Source organism: Cynocephalus volans, chromosome 4 (genome assembly GCF_027409185.1).
Source record: "Cynocephalus volans isolate mCynVol1 chromosome 4, mCynVol1.pri, whole genome shotgun sequence".
Taxonomy (NCBI): Eukaryota; Metazoa; Chordata; class Mammalia; order Dermoptera; family Cynocephalidae; genus Cynocephalus; species Cynocephalus volans.
Window position 1 is genome coordinate 15109535 of NC_084463.1, and position 19819 is coordinate 15129353.

A 19819-nucleotide genomic window follows, 5' to 3' on the forward strand; every position below is an offset into this window, starting at 1 on the left:
ATTATTCAAGACAAACAATAATAGCAAGATTGGCCAGGCAGGCATTTACAAGTGTACAGATTAGGAAACTAAAGCTCAAAGAAGTTATATTCATAATTTTCACCCTGGGGATTGTGACTTATGTGTGTATCCATGAAAGCAATTTGGTCGACTGACCTCCATGGAAAAAAGGAAGAGTAGGAAATATAAGAGCATGTTACACATACTAAGTGTTGTTTATAAAACTTGCGTGTGTGTGTTCACATGTACCTGTGTGCCAACTAGGTTGGGATATAAAATACACTTCTTACTATGGGTCATGGTTAAAGTGATACGATCACCTGGTTTGCTGAAGGTTAATTAGCAGAGGTTAAGCACTCACTACTAATTAGAGTGGAGGCTCAGAGGCAGAGGTACTGAGGTGGGAGGCAGCTGGAGTCTGGGCAGGCATGATATAAATCTCAGCTGTGCCAGAGTGGGCCCCAGGGAAGCCAGGTGCTCTAGGGAAAACCAGCTGTCGGTTGTGGTGCTGGCTGTGTGAGGTGTTATCTGTTGTTTTGGAGAGGTCTCAGCTATAACACCTTTGTGTGGAGGGGCTGAAGGCCCTGCTGGGGTGGGTTGGGGGCCCCAGTTTGGGACACCACTGTGTCAGGGCAGGCGTACCAATTTGTACATCTGCGTGTACCAATCCTGTGTCGCCTAGGGCAATGGCTCCCAGAGTGTAGTTCTGAGACCAGCAGCATGAGCATCACCTGTACACTCGCAGAAATGCAAATTATCAGGTCCCACCGCAGACCTCCTCAATCAGACACACTAGCAATCTGGGTTTAACAAGCTCTTTTTGAGAATCACTATCCCAAGGATGCCCTGTTTGGCCTTCTGCATTTGGTGTGTCTTAGAATATCTAGGCAGGGCCTGGCCTAAAAGTAGTCTCACTGGTAAATGGAATTGCTGGGATTGCTGGGCCTCCAATCCAGGCCTTTTGATATCAGGTCCAGCACTGTTCCCATTACCCACTCAGCCCCTGTTTACCTGGCACAGTCACACACAGAATTCAGGTGTGAAGAATGCTGCACGAACCCTTCCTACTCTGCATGCCTTCCATACTGTGGACTCAGCTGCACTGTTTTCATCAACATGGTACAGTTTTGTATACTGCTTGAAAATGTTCTCAGGTTGCATGTGTATACAAGTGTGCAAACTTGCATATATGAGTCTGTTCTGCCTTCTCTGTAGACAAGTGCTCCTGGGGTAGAGTCTCTGCTCCAGCTAGTGCTCAGCTCGGTGTTCAGTATACAAACATCTGATCCAAGCCCTGACTCACTCTCTAACCTTGGCCACATAGCCCGCCCCAGGCCGAGGTTCCCAAACGCACTCATGGCCGCTATAACCTTGCGGTAACCTTGATGCGCCTACCCAGCACCTGCTGCCTATTTCCTCCCTGCAAGACTCCTACCTGTTACTTAATGAGAGAGGAGCTCTGCGTGGGTGCTGGCTCGCAGCAGTGACAACCTTTACCACCCCACTTCCTGTGTTGACTCGTATTGTGCTGTTGGGTCCCTGGTGCCTGAATGAGCTGTTAACATTCACACTACTTCCCACTGCTGTCTGAAGCTCAGTTTCCACACCTGTAATATGGTAATAAAAATATCCAACACTTAAAAGACTGTTCAGAAGATAAAAGAAAATGATGTGTGTGAAGAACTTAGGACAGTTCATAGCACATGGTAGGAACCTAATAAACAGCCTATAAGGGGGGTTGGGTATAGTTTTCCCTTTACATAGCCAGGTAAGTGCCTGTCCTTTGCAAAACAGAGTCTCAGAGAGGGTTGTTTGGTCCTGCGGAGAGACCCCTGGATTTGGTGTCTACAGAGCTGACTTTAGACCCTGACTCTGCCAATTGCTCCCCTTGTAATCATGAGCAAAAAAATAAAACTCTAAATGGGCTGGCCAGTTAGATAGTTGATTAGAGCGTGGTGCTGGTAACACCAGGGTCCAGGGTTTGATCCCTGTACTGGCCAGCCACCAAAAAAAAAATAAAATAAAATAAGACCCTGTTACCTTATCCCCCCAAAATATGGCCAGGGGTGATGCCAGTACCTCCTGCACAGAGTAGTTTGAGGATTACATACAATTAAACATGAAGATTAAGTAAAATATGAAGATTAGGTAAAACTAAAGAACTGCAGGGCTGTATAGGTTGGTAAATGCGACATAAATATTATCGTGATTCTCCTTGAGTGCCTAGAGGGATGCCCACTCTTCCTGGGCTGACAAGGTGGGGATTTGTGGAGCTCTGTTCCGAACTGTTGGGAAAGACCCAAAGAAAGAAAACAAGGTCTCTGCTCAGGTCAGAGAGAGAGAGAGGGAGAGAGTCCAGGTTAATGAAATAAATAAGGGGAAAAAACCTAACCCATTCCCTGCAGCAGTGCCCCAAGAGTGTGAAACAGTTTTATTTTTCTGTGGAATGTGGAAAATGAACTCTTAAGACATGTGATCATATCTAATATCTGGAACAAACAGAAATGTGATATAATCCATGAACTGCAAAGTATAATTACTAAGAGAACGCCACCTGTACCCATACCCAAGCAGCCACCCGTACCCAAACTAGACACAAGCAGCCACCTGTACCCATACCCAAGCAGCCACCCGTACCCAAACTAGACACAAGCAGCCATCCATACCCAAACTAGACCCTTGGCAGGTCCACCACTGGTCATGTAGATGAGAAGCCTAGAAAACAATTCAGCCTCAGTTAGCCTGCCCATGGGGGTGTGGATTGGGATCCCACATAGATGAAATATAAACTATTTGCAAACTGAAATAAAATTTGGGCTGCCTTTCCTGAGAGGGTCTCCTCCCATCTGATTGTGACACACAGGTGGAACCCCTGACATCTCATCTTTAAAGTCAACAGATCAGGGGCTGGCTGGTTAGCTCAGCTGGTTAGAACACAGTGTTTATTAACACCAAAGTCGAGGGTTTGAATCTCCATACCGGCCAGCCACCAAAAAAATAAAATAAAGTCAACAGATCACAGCTTAGGCATTGCCTTCTCTATCCTGGGGATCTAGACTGGCTTTATGAGTTTGAAGATCATAAGATCATCTTTCCTAACAAAGGCAGTTATTCTCAGCATTTTAATGCAACATTAGAACTCATGGTCAGGAGGTATTTACCCATATAGGGTAAACTGAGTAAACCATGAAAGGTCAGTGGCTGAGACACATGGGCCCTGGGAACCTGTAGTTTATCGCAGCATCTAGAGAAAAGGAAGGGATATCTGAATGGGCCCAGGGTGCAAGAAGCACTAGCAAGTTGAGGGACTAGAGAGGATTCCAGGTGACGGTCACAGGTGTGTCTACCCCTTAAAGCCCAGGTCAGCCACGGAGAAGCTGGTAGGCTGCCTTCTGCTGCCCCACCCCATCGTAGCTGAAGCTACTGGCCAGAGCTTGCTGCTGCTGCTGCTACTAAGAAGTAGTCCTGAGCCTACCCTCGAGCCCTCTTTCTGGACCTACAACACATCATGGGAAATGGACAACTGAGAGTGGGAAGAATAGGAGAGGAGAAGACCGCCAGAGCAATTCCTACCTTGTCCAGGGCACACTCCCATCTCCTCTTGCCTCCTCCCCTCTGCCTCTCATCGTCATCATCATCACCACAGCCACACCCACCACACACTGAGTGCCCCCAGATGTGCCAGGCACAGCATGATCCCTTCCACACATTTTTTCATTCAGTCCTTGTCGTCTCCCCCCGCCCCCCACCACCATGCACCCTCCCCTCCAGGCACATTCTGCCTTCACTCTCTCCAAACCTTCCATGTCCAGCTCATGTCCTGCTTCTTCTGTGAGGTCTTCCCTGATTTTTGAGAAATGAAGCAGAGTCTGTCCTTGTCTTGTCAATGTTTTCTATCAGGACTCGGAGGGACTCAAGAATGGCGTATGTATGTTTCATCACCTCACCAGATGACCGAATCGGAATTGCAGAAGTTTCGCTTTATAGGCTGAAACGATGGCTCAGAACCATGAAACTAAAATCTATTAGGCATGTTGTCAAGGGGAGTGGAGCTCACAGGAAAGACCATCTTAATTGCAGTTGTATAAGCATGGAGTCTTGACAGAGGAAACTCATATCTCCCTATATTTTGTCCTAGTTGGATAATGTCTGGACCATTAACCAGAAATCACCCAGAGGTCAAAGAACAGGCTGACGAGGGACCAGAAACCAGGTCTCGGAAGACTGGCTGAAGACACTGGGATGTGTGTTTTGGTGAAAAGATTCGTGAGGATGTGATATCCATCTTCAGAGGGAGCTTATTGGAAGAGGAGCTGAATGGTCTGGACGGAAGGCACAGCCAGGACTCTAGGGATGAGTTACAGGAAGACATATTTTGAGTCAGCATGAGGAATAAGTTTCTAATCATCAAACCATCCTACACAGAAACATGAACAGAGCAAGTTTCTCACTCGTGGTGACGTTTGTCTGAAATTGTGTGGCCATCTAATGAGGATGCAGCGACAAGAATGTTGCATTTTCTGGGGGTGGGAGCGCGGTGAGAATGGATCGGTTTGTCTTCCGAAGTCCTTTTCAGGGCTGGTCGATTACCTCAGTTGTTTGCAGCGTGGTGCTGATAACACCAAGGTCTGGGGCTTGATCCCTATACAGGCTAGCTGAGAAAATAACCAAAAACAAACAAAAACAAGTCCCTTTCAATTTCTAGATGATTCTGTATGCTATATTCCATCCTGATCAATGTCCTTAGAGTAGCAAAAGCTAGACTGAATATGCTGATAGATTGGAGGGGCAGGAATGTTGGGGGTGGCGTGGTTGGAAGGCTGTGGGGAGTCCGCCAGCAAGCTGGGGACACAGAAACACTGGGGCAGCTTCCTCCCAGAAGGTGTCGGCACTGGAAGTGCTGGTGAGCAACTCCGGCCCTTTGCCTTGGGATTTTTCCTCTTTGACAGCAATTTCTGGATGTAGTGAATGGAGAAGTGAGGGAAAAAAGACCCCAATAGCACAAAGAAAGGCTAAAAACTCCTCAAGCTGTTGAAACCCGAGAAAGGTGCATCAGTTGGGGTGAGGTAAGGTCTATAAGCCAAGTGCGTAGGAGAGAAAGGGGGAAGATGACTATGGAGGAAAAGGTGAAAGAGGGCACTAGAATGGGTAGGATCCCAGCAAATGACGACGTGGCTGGATGGCAAGGGTGACAACAATGGTAGGGGAAGGGCGAAGAAAGAGCGTGCCATGTGTGGGTGCCTCTGTGTGTGCAGTTATTGTTTTCAGATCATTGTGGACCAAGATAGGAAATGCCCTCTCCTGGGAGAAAAAGCACACGGATGAGACTTGGAGGGAGGGATTGATCATCGTCCACAAAGGGGCTTCTAAAAGAAAGAGGCCCTCAGATAGGGCAGAACCGAGAGAAAGGAAAGGGGTTATGTGAGCCTGTAAGAGTGGCAGCCGGTTGTCGTAAAGAAAGCACTAAATGTGGAGTCAGGAAACCTGGGTTCAAGTCCCATCTTTGCCACTAGTTAGCTGCGAGGTCCTGGGTAAGTGACTCTCCCTCTGGGCCTCACAGTCCTGCATAAAAATTAGGGGTTAGACTGAATGGTCTCTGGAGTCCTGTCTAGCTGAGGAGTCTATGACGTTAATAATTTACGTGCCAACCAAGTTAACGTGTAGCTAGAACGTCATTTTTGAGTCAGAAAATGACACTGCAACTATGTTTATGTTGTGCTTTCTTTCGGCGATTTCATTTTTGTCTTCCGGTAATGTTTTAAAATTCTAACCTATCTCTTCTGAACTTGAGCTGGAAAGGGAAGGGGTTGTGCCCCTGCCTGGGCAAAAGAATGATGGCAAGTAGGTCAACCAAGTTCCTTGGTTTACCCAGGACTGAGGGGCTTCCCAAAACAAGGGACTTTTAGTCAAACTGGGATGGCTGGTTACCCTAGTGGTGAGAAAGTTGAAGGTTTGGAGGTAGCTTTGAGGAGAGGTCGCTGGAAGTGCTCTTCTCCTGTTCCCTTTCTATCTGGAGTTTCCCTCAGCAGCCTGCTGACTGGTGTGGTGATTTTACTACAAGTGTGAGTCTCTTATCAGGGGTGTAGGGAGGAGAAGTGAGGGGCAGCCTTCAAACTAGTCACAGGCCCCAATTGAGATGACTGTTGCCAGGAAAGAAGCTGAAATGCTTGACTAGCACTGATGCTCTGGGGGATTTTCCCTTTTTCTTCAAAAAAAAAAAAAATAGAAAAGACCCAGTGGAAAAAAAAAAAAGTGATGAGTTGAGAGGCAGGCAGTGGGTCCTACGCAGCCCCAGGAGACAGTGCGTAGCTCATTTGTTTAAATTTGCAGCTGACGGCTGCCACCTCTCTATAGGCACCGGGTGGAGAGCCTCTCAGCATCAGACAGTGACCAGCCCGGCGACTCACAGCTGCAGCCATGAACTACCCCTTAACCCTGGACATGGAATTCATGGAGGAACTGGTGAGTAGGCACAGGTAGCTCCCCGCCAACCAGGCCCTGTTCGGAATTGTAATTATCCTGTGTGTGCCAGGGTCCAAGGGAAAGGGAGCAGCTTGGGAGATCTGCCCTCCTCCTGAGCCCCACCCCTTCATGGTGGATCTGTAGAATCTTGATGGGCTCATCCACTCCTGCTTTTTAAGATTTTATTTTCCATTCCATGGAGGAAGCCATTAAGTAGAGCTCTTGTCATTAACAGACATCCTTTTGAGGGAGTTGGAAGACGGGTTCAGGCCCTGTCTCCTCCTCTGACTTGCTATGCGACTGGGAACATGATAGGTTGCCTCTCCTTCTTCATTATGGGATGCTGTCCTAATTTCTTAGGACTGGAATAAGGGATTAGACAGGAAAGCACTTTGGAGGTTTTCTTAATGTCAGGAAGCTGACATTGCTAATGGATCCATCAATGTATAGTTCATCTCTTGCTATATGATTATATCATCTGGGCACTCCATTCTGTGTTGGATGGAGAAGTTGGGGACCTGATCTTTGCCCTCAACTTAAGGTGTAGCCGAGAAGAAAAGAATCACTCACTAGAAGCCGCTGAACAATGATTACGTGCTAAATTAAGGAAGTGTGAGGCCAGATGGTAGCACAGGAGAGGATCCCAGGAGGCCTGATTTGCAGAGCATGGTGTGCCAAGTTGGTGAAAGAACTCTGTGTTAATCCTAGAAATGTCTTAGAACATGTTATGGCCTCCCTCAAAGGACTGGAATCTCTAGAGTAAGGTATTCTTGAAAAGGTTTCTTGGGTGGGCTAAGAAAATGGTCCCCAGCACCACGCTCTGACACCCATCCAAATCTCTCCAGTGAAGCATAGTGGTTCCATTGACTTGGTTGTCATTGGGCTCCCAAAAGATGTGTGTGGGGAGCAACTCAGCCAGAGCGTTCCTGTGTGCAGGCAGCAGAGGACTGGTTGTAAGGGTTTCTTGGAAACTTCTTCATGGTCTTTTTTCTCTCTGGGGAAAGGACTTTTTTCTGAGCTGCATTTTGGGCTAGAACATGAAGGATCCAAACCCTGGCTTCTACTTGCTCTTCTGACCCTAAACTCATCCTGAAATGTTGTCCGACTCCTTTCATCTCCGGCTGGAGTCTGTTTCATAACTCCACCAACTGTGTTGCCAGACTTGCTTGGAGAAGCCTACCTCTCACTTGCCCAGAACCCAAAGCTTGGAGGTGAAGTAGAACATGGGGAAAAGATAAGACGAAGGGCTAATTACCCAAAGTCTAGCCTCTCAGATCCAATCCTTAGTTAAAATCAGAGCCAGACCATCCATCTCATCAGGACCAGCTACATAAATTTGTGGGACTCAATGCAAAATGAAAAATGCAAGGCCCCTTGCTGGAAAATATTAAGATTTTCAAAATGTCAACCGCAAAGCACTAAACCAGGCATGGGGTCCTTCTGAGTACAGGCTCCGTACAACAGCACAGGTGACACCTCCATGAATCCAATCCCCGAGTCTGTGCAATACCCCAAATCAGACTAAAAAGCCACTGCCCTGACAAGGCAACATGCTCCCAGCCACTGGCCTCACCTGATTAGGTTACTGGGTGTCCTCCTCTGTCTGCAGCTTCAAGCTGACCACAAACCCTGACCCAGTTGGATATCTTAGTAACCACCTGGAGACCTGGCCGGTCTCGGCTTCTGAGAAACCTCAAGAGTTTCCCCTAACTGCACGCCTCACCTCACTGCATGACCTACCAGAGAGAGGTAGAGGCATGGGGCAGGAGGACAGCAGGGCATGTCCCATATCATGAAGAAAATCTGCACCCCAGGGAGAGAGACCTTGTGACTTGCTTCGTGTTACACCTGAAATGAGCGGTCCTCGGCCAGGCATCCAATTGTTCCCGAACCCTTCAGTCAGGGTCTAGCAAGGAGCCCAGGAGTCCTGGGGCCATCTGGGCTCTGGAGTTCTTCTTCGACCTGCAGCCAGTGCCCCGTCCTGCCTTCACGTCCATCCTACATCTCCTCTCTCTGGGCTGTTGCCCTCAGAAACAGAGTCTCTCCCTCCACGCCCACCCACTCCCTGCAGGGCCACGAGCAGCATTGGCAGACTGCCTCACAGTGTCACAGCACAGAGTCCCTGGCATGGCAGAGCAGGCAGCAGCGTCTTGCATGTAGTAGCTTCCCAACGTGTGTTTATTGGCTTGTGACGCATGAAAGGTCTTAGCTCCACATTTCTCTCTAGAGTTAGCCTGGCTCCTTCTGTTCCTTTTGCTTCCTCTTCTCTTCCTTTGCTTCCTCCTTGTCCAAGCCAAGTATTGGCTTACTTTTCCGGAACACTTTGTTCTACACTCCAGTGTTGGGTTAAGAACTGGGGGCTCTTGGCCATCAGCCAAGTGTTGATCATCCTGTATTCCCTTCCTCCTTTGAACTCTCAGATCAACTCTCGCCCCTTAAAACATCCATTTTCTTAAGGTGGGCTGCTAATTCTCATGAATGGAGGGTCCAAATAGAAAAAATCTAGATGGCTAAGAGCCAGGAACAAGAAAGAGCCAAGTCCCTATGGTGGGCATGCTGGGGACCCATGCCCTACTGGGAAGGCAGATGTAGGCACTCCTACAGGGATCTTGATTTGAGGGCCTCCTCCCAACAGAACAGGGCCTGGGCTGGGGCACCTACAGAGGCTGGTCGTAAGCTACACCTCCAGCCCCACCCTTTGCACCAGCCAGGAGGGGAAGCTACTATGAAGCAAGGCAAAGCTGGTCCAAGCTCCAGGGCCTGGCTTCCCCTGACCCCTCCCTGCTGATGATCATCACAAACCAGAGCATCACAGGCTATGGATCCTGTCCCCATGTACCACCTCACTTCACCGAGAAGGTGTGAAGAAGAGGAACCAAAACCAGCTCAGGCTGTTTCTGGGCTTTACCTTGGGGGAGGGAATGATCCTTTCCCCCCCCAACCAGGTCAAAAGCCCCCAGAGGAACCCCAGTGGAGGAAGCCCCAACTGGGGAATGGTTAGAGGGGTCAGAGATGAGGGAGATACCCGAGGCCAGCCTGGGGAGGGGTTGGCATTGGGGCAAATCTAGGTTCAGGCACACAGACTGCAGAGTCCCCATCAGGAACTCTTGCCTTCCCTGGGGACACAGGCTGTGGCTGATCCCACTCCTCTGGCAGAATAGCATAAAGTAGCCGTGTGAGGCCGCCCTGTGGCTCACTCGGGAGAGTGTGGTGCTGATAACACCAAGGCCACGGGTTCGGATCCCATAGAGGGATGGCCGGTTGGCTCACTGAGTGAGCGTGGTGCTGACAACACCAAGTCAAGGGTGAAGGTCCCCTTACTGGTCATCTTTAAAAAAAAAAAAAAAAAGTAGCCGTGTATGTCTAGCTGATTAGCTTAGCTGGTTAGAGTGTGGTGTTATAACACCAAGGTCAAGGGTTTGGATCCCCTTACAACCAGCCAAAAAAAAAAAAAAAAACTGGCCATATGTTTGGAACTGAGAATCAGGACACGAGTGAGTATTGGTTCAGGAATGATGGAGCGAAATATTTTAAATCAGCACTAATCCAGGAGATGGTTACAAGAGGCTGCTGTACATGTCTACTTGTGCCTTGGACTGTGTGATTCTGTCTCCAAAGTGCAAATAAGTATTAGGGGGCAAGTGGGGCTCCTTTAAACCTAAGGACTCAGTGCAGAGGTAAGGTAGCTTAAAGTCTCAGCCCAGAACCACATCCAGAGTAGTGCCATGCTCCGAATGACCAAAACCTTGGGGAGAAATGGAAGCGGAGTCTGGCAGGTTTGTTCCTGAAGGGTGGGGGGTGGGGAGAGGGAGGCGTGGCAAAAAGTGAGCCAGAGTCTCAGATGGTCCTTAGGGAGTGTGGGCTTTCTGAAGGAAGAGTGGGATAAGAGGTATAGACCTACACCCTCACCCTGTGGCCCAATCTCATTCCTCCAGACCCCCACACCACTCAAGACATTGAAGGCTGGAATGAGAGCTGCCCTGGCTAGCCCCAGTCTCAGCTCCTGACTCCTGGCCAGGAATATCCACACTGGGACATAAAAGGAGATGGAGCCTGTGAGTTCCCCATGGCCAGAGCAATGACCAGCATCTGTGTGCAGACGCTTCTCGCATGACTCAGGCCTTGGAGTCCTGGGGTTTGGCCTGGGTGAGCCAGGCACTCAGCAGGCAGTTCTGACCATTCCTTCGGGCTGAGAAGCAAGATCAGGCTGGGGAATTCACTGGCTGCAGGACAGGCTAGAGAAGCAAAGGCTGCCAGGTGCTGAGCTAGAGGCAGATCATGCTGAGAACCAGCCCCCAGCAGGGCGTGACAGAGAATCAGAGCATCTGGGAGATGTGAAGGGGAGGGCATTTGAAGGCAAGTTCCAGCCTCCTTCTTCCCAGGGCAGGAATCTCTTCCCACGCACTAGGGCTTAAACATTCTTCTCCCTCCCAAGGACCCCATCCCACTGCCTATGAGAAATTTATCTCTCCTTTGACTGACACACCATCCCCTCCACTTCTGCCCATTCCTCCTGTCTGACCCCTGGAAGCTCACACCATGGTTCATTCCTGCCTTCTTGCCCATGGGGTTCTTTCCAATCCTTGAGATCACTCACATGGACTCAAGTCTTCTCTTCCCTAAACTCTACACCTCTAATACCTGAAAACTTCCTCCCAGGGCAGGCTTTTCCAACCCCCTCAGCAAAGTGGTCACATTTGTCCAGACCAACCAAACGGGGTTGGTGTTAGCTGCCCACCTGCAGGTTTCTGTTCACCTAAAGTAACCGTAGCCCTGTGGCAGCCACGTCACCCCTGATGATTCATCTTAAGCTACCAGTCAACAAACTCCTGAGTCTTTTTCTCACTAACTGTTGTCACCAGGTCTTCCCAAACTTGTCCCTGGACAGTTAATGTTTTAAACTGGAGTCCAAGGGCCGGCTCATGGCTCACTTGGGAGAGTGTGGTGCTGATAACACCAAGGCCACAGGTTCGGATCCCTATATAGGGATGGCCGGTTAGCTCACTTGGAAGAGCGTGGTGCTGACAACACCAAGTCAAGGGTTAAGATCCCCTTGCCAGTCATCTTTTTTAAAAAATTAAAATAAAATAAATAAACTGGAGTCCAGGTCTCTATATTTTTCCCCATGCAATTCCATCTGATTAGTTTGGGCCTGTGACTCTAGCTTATGGAGAACTCTGCATTGTCTGAAAGTGTCCCCTAGCCATGTCCTCGCTCAAGGCAGGGCTGAGAGTGCTGAAGAAGAGAGGATTCAGGATAGATCCCCGAGGAATGCTCCAGACCGCCCCCCCCCCCTGCAATGCCTGCTGATGTAGAATCAGTCAGCAAATGCTAGCGGAGCTTCACGCTGGGCTGGCTGATGCAGGGCAGCAAGGCAGCCTCTCATTATCTGGAGGAGTCACGTGGGGCTTGGAGATCTTAATTATTCAGGGAGGGGCCTGGGTCCTACAGTGGAGGGGAGGAGAAGAGTAACATGTGGGGATCCCACCATGGCCCAGCGCTTTGCATCTCTTCATCCCATCCTCACTCCTCCCCCCTCAACACCAGCACACTGTTCCGGGTCCTACTCCCACCCCCATGCTCATAAGCTATTTTCTAACTAAATTCCTGGTCTGCCACACTCAGCCTCACTCTGTTCATCATGCCTTCTTGCCTTCTTTGGGGCATGGGTCCCTAGCCTGTATATAGACTGTTTTCTGCTGGGTGCCTACCTATGCCACATGCTGGTGTGGTCCCATCTGGGCACGTGTCTGTGTCTATACAGGGTGCACTCAGAGCATTTGTATGCATGAAGGCCTTGGGTTTCTGGAGTTTTTTATGTCAAAGAATGAGTCACTCATCCAAATTGCCCCCACAGCGGTCCCTCTGGGCCTGAGGCGTGGAGGGTTCCCTTGGACACCACAGGGCCCGCGGTATTCAGCTTCCTCAATTCCTCAACTTCCACCAGGCCGGAGCCACCCTTGCTTTATTACCTCTGTCCATAATTGGGGCAAAGTGGGGGTGCCAGGAGCCCTGTGTGTGGGAAGTGGCTTTAACACGTGCCACTCCCAAGCCCCTAAAACGTCTGTTTGACACCTCCTGCTGAGATGTACTGTCGACTGCCAGCACCCCTCAGATCAGCCTCCTCCCATGTTCCCCTCTCTGCCTGAGCACTTTGCCAGACAAATACCTCTCGGCAAGCAGGAAGAGACAGACCCCTCCCAACAGTCCTCTGAACCTGGGTTTTCAGGAGCTGAGGGAGCCCAGGGGAGATGTCCCACTGCATTGACTTTAAAGGAGTGATAAACCAATCAGCCTGGAGGGCACGAACTTGAGTGGGTCTCATGAAGGCCTTCTGGGCCAGACAGGCTGGCTGGGCCTACGTCCTTCACTAGGCAGTGGGCAGCCAGGCTCCAACCACTGCTAGGGTAGGTGGAGTCCAGCCCTGTTGACTGCCCTGGGCCTGCCTCTCTCCTCCCTTTGCCTGAATTGCTTCACGCTGCATGAAGCCTCTCATGCTCTGTGTTTCCCCTTGAACTCCTGCTGAATTCCAGTATGAGTCAAAAGGTTGTGTTCAATGACAGTATTGGAAATAGCTCCCAACAGGGAGAGAGAACCCAAGATAGGTTCCAGGCTGTCAAAGGTAGTGGGAGGAGGCAGGAATTGTGGATACAGAGGAATGTCTGCGTCCCCACTGAGGCACAGAGAGGGACTTGCCTGAAGTCCCAGAATATAAAAGGCTCTTGGCCTTCTCTGAGAAGCTGCTTTCAGAGCTGCTCAGCACACATCTGCTGCATGTCAGTCACGTGTAACACATGGCCTTGTGAGAGGGACACAGAAGGCCTGTCTCCAGGAGCTCGCCATCTAGTGACTAAATGGACATCTCAGCCCTGGGTGTGGTAATAAATGCACACGTTTGTGTAATTCCTAGTGGAAGGAGCTGGGAAGGCTGTAGGAAGGTGGGATTGAGTTGGGCCTTGAAGGAGGGGTAGGAATTAGATAGGTGAAGTTGGGAAGAACAGCCTGCCAGGCAAAAGGAAGAGTTTGAGCAAAGCTTTGGGGACAGGAATGTGTCGGAGTGTTGGGGGTAGGTTAGGGGTGGCCTAAAGCAATAATGTAGAAGATAAGGTTTGAAAGATCAGAGGGATATACATTTTGGAGAAATTTAAAGACCCTGTTGGGGAGTTTAGACTTCATCCTACAGGTTCATGGTTTTCAAATGAAAGTAGAAACATTTTCTTAAGCAAAATCTTATGTGTGAAACACCACACCAGTCCAAACTAGAGACATCTGGTTTAAAGGCAAGGACAGGAGCTCCTAACACACTCCCACCACACCCCAGGGAAATCCTGTGATACACACACACGGTCATGAGCACTCTTAAAAGAAAGACCATGGAGTCACGCTGTACGGGAGGGCCTGCAATTGGTTTTGAAATTTAGCAATGTGTGTCAAACATCTTTCCCTAAGAAGACTGCCGATGAACCTCATTTCTTTTCGAGCACTGCATGGTATTCTGTGGTGTGAACACCCTGAATCTGGGTTACTTCAACCTTCTATTGGCAAATGATATCACAAACATGACTTTTTCTTATAGTTAGCTTTGCTATTAAATGTGAAATTGGAAAAAAAAAAAAAAAAGCTAAAGACAAAATGAAAAGATAACCACTGCTCATAGGTGATGGGGAACCAGTAAAGGACTATAAACAGCACACCGATGTGATGGGATTTGTGTGTTAGAAAACTCACCCTGTCCTCTTTGCAGGAGGTGGACAGGCAAGGAGAAACTGGTGGGAATGGGACCCATGGAGAGACAGTAGTGCTGAGCATTAGGGTGAAGGAGGGCTGGGCTGAGGCGATGGTGGAGGGGACGCTGGCGGGGAGCAGGGGTCTCTGCCATTGTACTAATGCATCCCCCCACCCCCCCTTCTCACAGACCCACCTGCCCCAGGGATCAGAAGAAAAGACCTAGGTTGGGGAATGGTTCTACCCACCACTGGGAGTGAGTGTGTGACCCACATCTGAAGCCCCTGGGTGGCAAGAAAGCCCTGTGGTAGCAAGTGCAACCATTCCCTGCTTGAGGGGAGCCCTTGCTCTCCTGAAGAGGGGGCAGCATGAGACCACCCAGAACCTGGGGGACAGAGCACACCTCCCATCCTCTGCCTCCCCGGGACTTTATAGAGTTGCCATTTTGAACCCACATGGGTTGGTTATAATTGGTTTTGAATTGCTGTGGGGAGGGGGTCATGAGGGGAGGGGTGGGAAGAACAGAGCTGGGAAGTGAGGAGGAACAGGTGCAGGGGACAGCTGTGAGTGAAAGGTGTGAAAACAGGCACCATATCTTCCTTTGCGGTTAGCCGGGTAAACAACCTGAGTGCTGGGGGTGATGGGGGGGTGATGGGGAGCAGAGGAGGAGGAGGGAACTTCCGGAGACATAGCAGACACGCCCCCTCACTTGGAACCGGCTCTGCCCTCCCTGGTGCCTGGTCTCCCTGTGTCTCCCTCACTTCCTTCTGCCTCTGTCTGCCTCTGTGCTCTCTGCTGTGCTCCTTGCTGAGTTTACTAGTGACGGGAGGCAGCGGTAGCATTGCAGCCTTTACATGGAAGCCCAGGCAGTGCTGCTTAGTGGTGGAAATACTGGCTCTGGAGGGAGACAAACGTAGGTTCAAACAAACCTGGTCTTTAGCAAGACTTCTGCAAAGTAGCAGTAATATTACATACCTTGAGCTTCTGCAGATTAACCCAGATGGGAGGCTATCTGTACAATTTCAGGGAAAATGAAGACAGTAGTAACGGGGGACAAATCAAGATGAAGCCCACAGGCCACATCAACGTCCCCCATCCCCAGCGGGATCCCAGGTTTTGGTGCCCACTGTTCTGTTCAGAATTGGAACATATGGAAAAAACAAAAACAAAAAAACCCCAGAATTGGAACATAATGGCTCCTTGTCCCAACCAGATCCAGTCTCAAAATTGAAGTCCTGATTCCAGCCCCCGAGCCTGCAGCCTTCCATACCTGAGAACACAAACACAAGATAACTTACAAGGGGCACAGCCCTGTGAAGCATGTCCACACCATGTATGTCCCTTCATCTTCATCACTGCCCTGTGAGGAATTAGTCCCTTTTACAGAGGAAAAACTGAAGTTGGAAAAGAGAAAGTAATTTGTTCAAGGACACACTAAGGAAAATTGGAATTTGGTCTGCAGGCTGCTTGGGGAGTGCAGGGATAAAAGCCATTAGCCCAGAGGGATAGGAAGAATCTCCCAGGGAGCTCGTGTTCCCCCAGACAGGAAAGAAACTGTAAGGTCCTTAGTTCCTTACCCTCCTGTCTCTTTGCCCTTGCAGTACAAGGAATTCCCCAACTACACGGAAAGCACAGACACCTCCGGGATAGAGAGTCACATCTGCTCCACAGTTGAGGGGCCTCTACTGACCTCCTTCAAGGCTGTGTTCATGCCTGTGGCCTATACCTTCATCTTCCTCCTGGGTCTGATGGGCAACATCCTGGTGCTGGTGATCCTGGAGCGGCACCGGCAGACACGCAGCTCCACTGAGACTTTCCTGTTCCACCTGGCCTTGGCCGACCTCCTCCTGGTCTTCATCCTGCCCTTTGCTGTGGCTGAGGGCTCTGTGGGCTGGGTCCTGGGCATCTTCCTCTGCAAAACTGTGATCGCTTTGCACAAGATCAACTTCTACTGCAGCAGCCTGCTCCTGGCCTGCATTGCTGTGGACCGCTACCTGGCCATCGTCCATGCAGTCCACGCCTACCGCCACCGCCGCCTCCTCTCCATCCACATTACTTGTGCCACCATCTGGCTTGCAGGCTTCCTCTTCGCTTTGCCAGAGATTCTCTTTGCCAAGGTCAGCCAACCCCATCACAATGACTCCCTGCCACGCTGCACCTTCTCCCAAGAAAACCAAGCGGAAGCCAATGCCTGGTTCATCTCCCGCTTCCTCTACCACATCGGGGGATTCCTGCTGCCAATGCTGGTGATGGGCTGGTGCTACGTGGGGGTGGTACACAGGCTGTGCCAGGCCCAGCGGCGCCCCCAGCGGCAGAAGGCAGTCCGGGTGGCCATCCTGGTGACAAGCATCTTCTTTCTCTGCTGGTCACCCTACCACATCGTCATCTTCCTGGACACCCTGGCGAGACTGAAGACTGTGGACAACAGCTGCGAACTGAACGGCTATCTCCCCGTGGCCATCACCGTGAGTGAGTTCCTGGGCCTGGCTCACTGCTGCCTCAATCCCATGCTCTACACTTTTGCCGGCGTGAAGTTCCGCAGTGACCTGTCTCGGCTTCTGACCAAGCTGGGCTGTGCCGGCCCTGCCTCCCTGTGCCAGCTCTTCCCTAGTTGGCGCAAGAGCAGCCTCTCTGAGTCAGAGAATGCCACCTCCCTCACCACCTTTTAGGTCCCAGTGCCCCCTTTGTTTCTGCTTTCCTTGGGGCATCCAGTGATGCTGGAACCTCTCAACAGGGGCTGGGATCTTAAGAGCTCACCTTGGCCAGTGTCCGGATTTGGGCAGCTGGGTGAACCAACCCTTCTTTCTAGGACATCCTGCCAGCTCTCCTGCCTGCCCTAGGGCTAGGCTGGAACCCAGGGAGGGAAAAGCAGCCCCAAGGCAAAGCAAAGGATGTCTGTAGCCATATGCATCACCTTGGGCTGAGAGGACTCCACATACCCTCTCTCATCCTAACCACCGAAAGTTCAGGAAACCACTTTTCCTTCTGCCCTTGCCCTTAGGGAAAGTCAATCCTCTCCCAGAATGCTCTATCATCTTAAGGGCCACTGGCCACTGCAGCTGCCCACCCCTCCTCCTACCCAACCTGCCGAATGATGCCAGGAGAAGGTGAACAGCAGGGGAGGAGGGGAGGTTAAGGCTGAGAAAAGGCCAGCTGGCAGCAGAGTGTGGCCTTAACATGTCTCAGTCCCTAAAAACACAGACATTCTACCAGGCCCCCAACCCTGCAGCTATCTTGACTAAGAAGGAAGCTCAGGCTGATCTAGTTCAGGTAGCTGCCCCTGGCTCTGACCAAATCAGCACTGGGTCAGCCCACACCACCAGGTCCTGGGAGGTCTGCAGACCAAGGGCAGACTCTAGGTGCCCTCGGAAGCCAGCTGACATCCTACAGATGGGCTAAGGCTGAGCCAGCAAGAGAGAAGCCCACCCAAGGAAAGAAAGGACTCGTCCCCAACCCCAAAGAGGGACACATATAAATCAAACCCAGCTCTCTTCTCTGCCCAGGGTAGAGAGGGAAGTGGGTGGGGAGCTCCCAGGGTGGGCCAGGGTGGTAGGGTCCAGGTGCCTGGTGGGTTCTGGGCACTGAGGGAGAAGGAGGCAGACTCTTCCTCTCCCTGTCCCACTTCCTACAAGCTACAGGGCCAGTGGAGACTCCAGAGCAGCAGAGGGGTCCTGGCCACAGCAGAGCAAGCCAATGGAGATGGAGACCCCCTGAGGAGAAAGACAGACTGAAAGGGGTCCCAGGAGCCATCTCAACCAGAATTGCCTTAGGGAGGGGAGTCTGAGAAGCAGACCTGGGTGGGCAGGGAAGTCCCCAGGCCCCAGGAGGCCATGCCCTGCCCCTGAGAGCGTACTACTCAGATGGGACCAGGGGAAGCTGCTCCACGCTCCTTGCTCACTTCGTCAGCAGTTCTGGGTCCTCCCCCACTCCTCCCAGACTCCAATCTGGGGTGGGAGTCAGAGACCCCTGCACTTGCTGAGGGGGCATCTGGGTCACCCTGTCCCACGCAAGCCAATCAGTCAAGCTCCCAGGGGGGTCCCCACTGGTGTAATCAGCTGCGGCCCAGGGGACAGCATCTTTACAGTGCAACACTGAGGAAGATCTGGGGCCCCCCTTTTTTCTCTCAACACCAATAGCAAGCCGGGCAGTGGAGGAGCCAGACACGGAAGCAAAAAGGAAAGAGGCTGGATTTTGAATTTTCTTTTTAATAAAAAGGCACCTATAAAACAGGTCAATACAGTACAGGCAGCACAGAGACCCCCGGAACAAGCCTAAAAATTGTTTCAAAATAAAAACCAAGAAGATGTCTTCACATATTGTATTTATATATTTATATTTATATATATATTTATATAATGGTACAAAATGGCTGGGGGTATGGCCATGGATGGAGGGAAATAGTAGGCTGGCCTGTGGAGTTCACCTTGGAAAGCAAGTGGTGGAAGTGGGAGAAGAGGGGGCCGGGGAGGGCACTGGGCCCTTTGCAGTCTGACCCCTCTCTCCTCAGGGCAGGAAACACAGAGTCAGACAGTTTGGGGAGTCTTGGGACAGGGTGGGGGGCTCGTGGGCACAGGGCTCAGGTAAGAGGCAGGGCTGGCAAAGTGCCTGGCAGGATGGAGGGCAGCTGGCCCCCCAAACACAGAGGCCCCGACCAGGCCCCTGGAAGGTGCTGGGTGGGGGGGCAGGAGCCTGCAGCCAGCCCCAGAGGAAGGAAGCGCTTGACCTGGCTGGCAGTGGACTGAGGACAGCACCAGACTGGGAGGTGGGGACGAATTCCCTTTGTGTTACAGCTGCCATGTGAGGCCAGGCCCTGTGGGTCAGGAAGGCTAGGACAGGGCCCTGGTAGAAGACACCCTGTCCAGAATGGCCCTTGGCCCTGGAGGCGGGGCGCAAAAGGCCTCGGCCAGGGAACTGCCCGCCACCTCACAAGGCAGGAAAGGAAGTTAGAAAAGGAGAAGTTTTTTACTCCTGGGGCCAAGGAGGGCAAAACACCCAGTCGTGTATGGCTTCAGCTCTAACCAGAGGTGGGTGGGGAGCTCTTCTGGGAAGAGCAGGGGGCTGAGGGGGAGGCAGTGGCTGTACCTGGGTGGGCACAGACAGAGCTGGCACGTAGCCCTGAGAGCTGGGCAGAGGGACCTTGCCAGTGAGTGGGCGGCAGAGAGGAAGTGGTGGGATGCTCGAGGCTCTCCAACACTCTCCCGATTCCATCCTCAGGGGCTGGAGGCTGGAGTGGGAGGCAGCCTGATTTGGCCAAACTCCATTCCTTCTCTCTTTGGTAAGAAGTAGGTGGCAGCCTTTGGAGGTGACCTGGCCCAGGACTACTGCAGCGACCCCTTCCATCGCTCCACTCAAGGTGGGCACTCAGCCACTGCCTCATCCTCCCTTCCTTCATCCCAGACTGGGGATGGAGGACTTCAAGTTCTGGCTAAGATGTAGCAGCAGGGGACACCTAGACATCCTCAGCAGGAAGCCAGGGCCCCGTGTCACCGGTGTGGGCAAACACGCACACATGTGCTCGCATGTTCTCCCTGAATCACTCAGCAGCAGACAGGCTGCCGCCCTGGGGGTCTCAGCCCTGCTGGGGCTCGCCAGGTGGAAACCTAGGTGATCTGACCTCAGTTTAGGTGGGGGG

The 19819-nt window shown here is 51.3% G+C and overlaps 1 protein-coding gene across 1 annotated transcript; it reads left to right on the forward strand.

Moving 5' to 3' along the window:
* Window positions 1-6417: 6417 nt before the first annotated feature.
* Window positions 6418-16856, forward strand: CXCR5 (C-X-C motif chemokine receptor 5). Its single transcript, XM_063095996.1, has 2 exons — window positions 6418-6462; window positions 15789-16856. Exons 1-2 carry the CDS (start codon window positions 6418-6420, stop codon window positions 16854-16856), a joined length of 1113 nt encoding a protein of 370 aa, XP_062952066.1.
* Window positions 16857-19819: the final 2963 nt, after the last annotated feature.

Excerpts from the sequence above, each read along its gene's own strand:
- CXCR5 (XM_063095996.1), top strand. The coding sequence starts at position 6,418 with ATGAACTACCCCTTAACCCTGGACATGGAATTCATGGAGGAACTG. Across the intron at positions 6,463-15,788 it reads TGGAATTCATGGAGGAACTG|TACAAGGAATTCCCCAACTA; the intron begins GTGAGTAGGCAC and ends TTGCCCTTGCAG.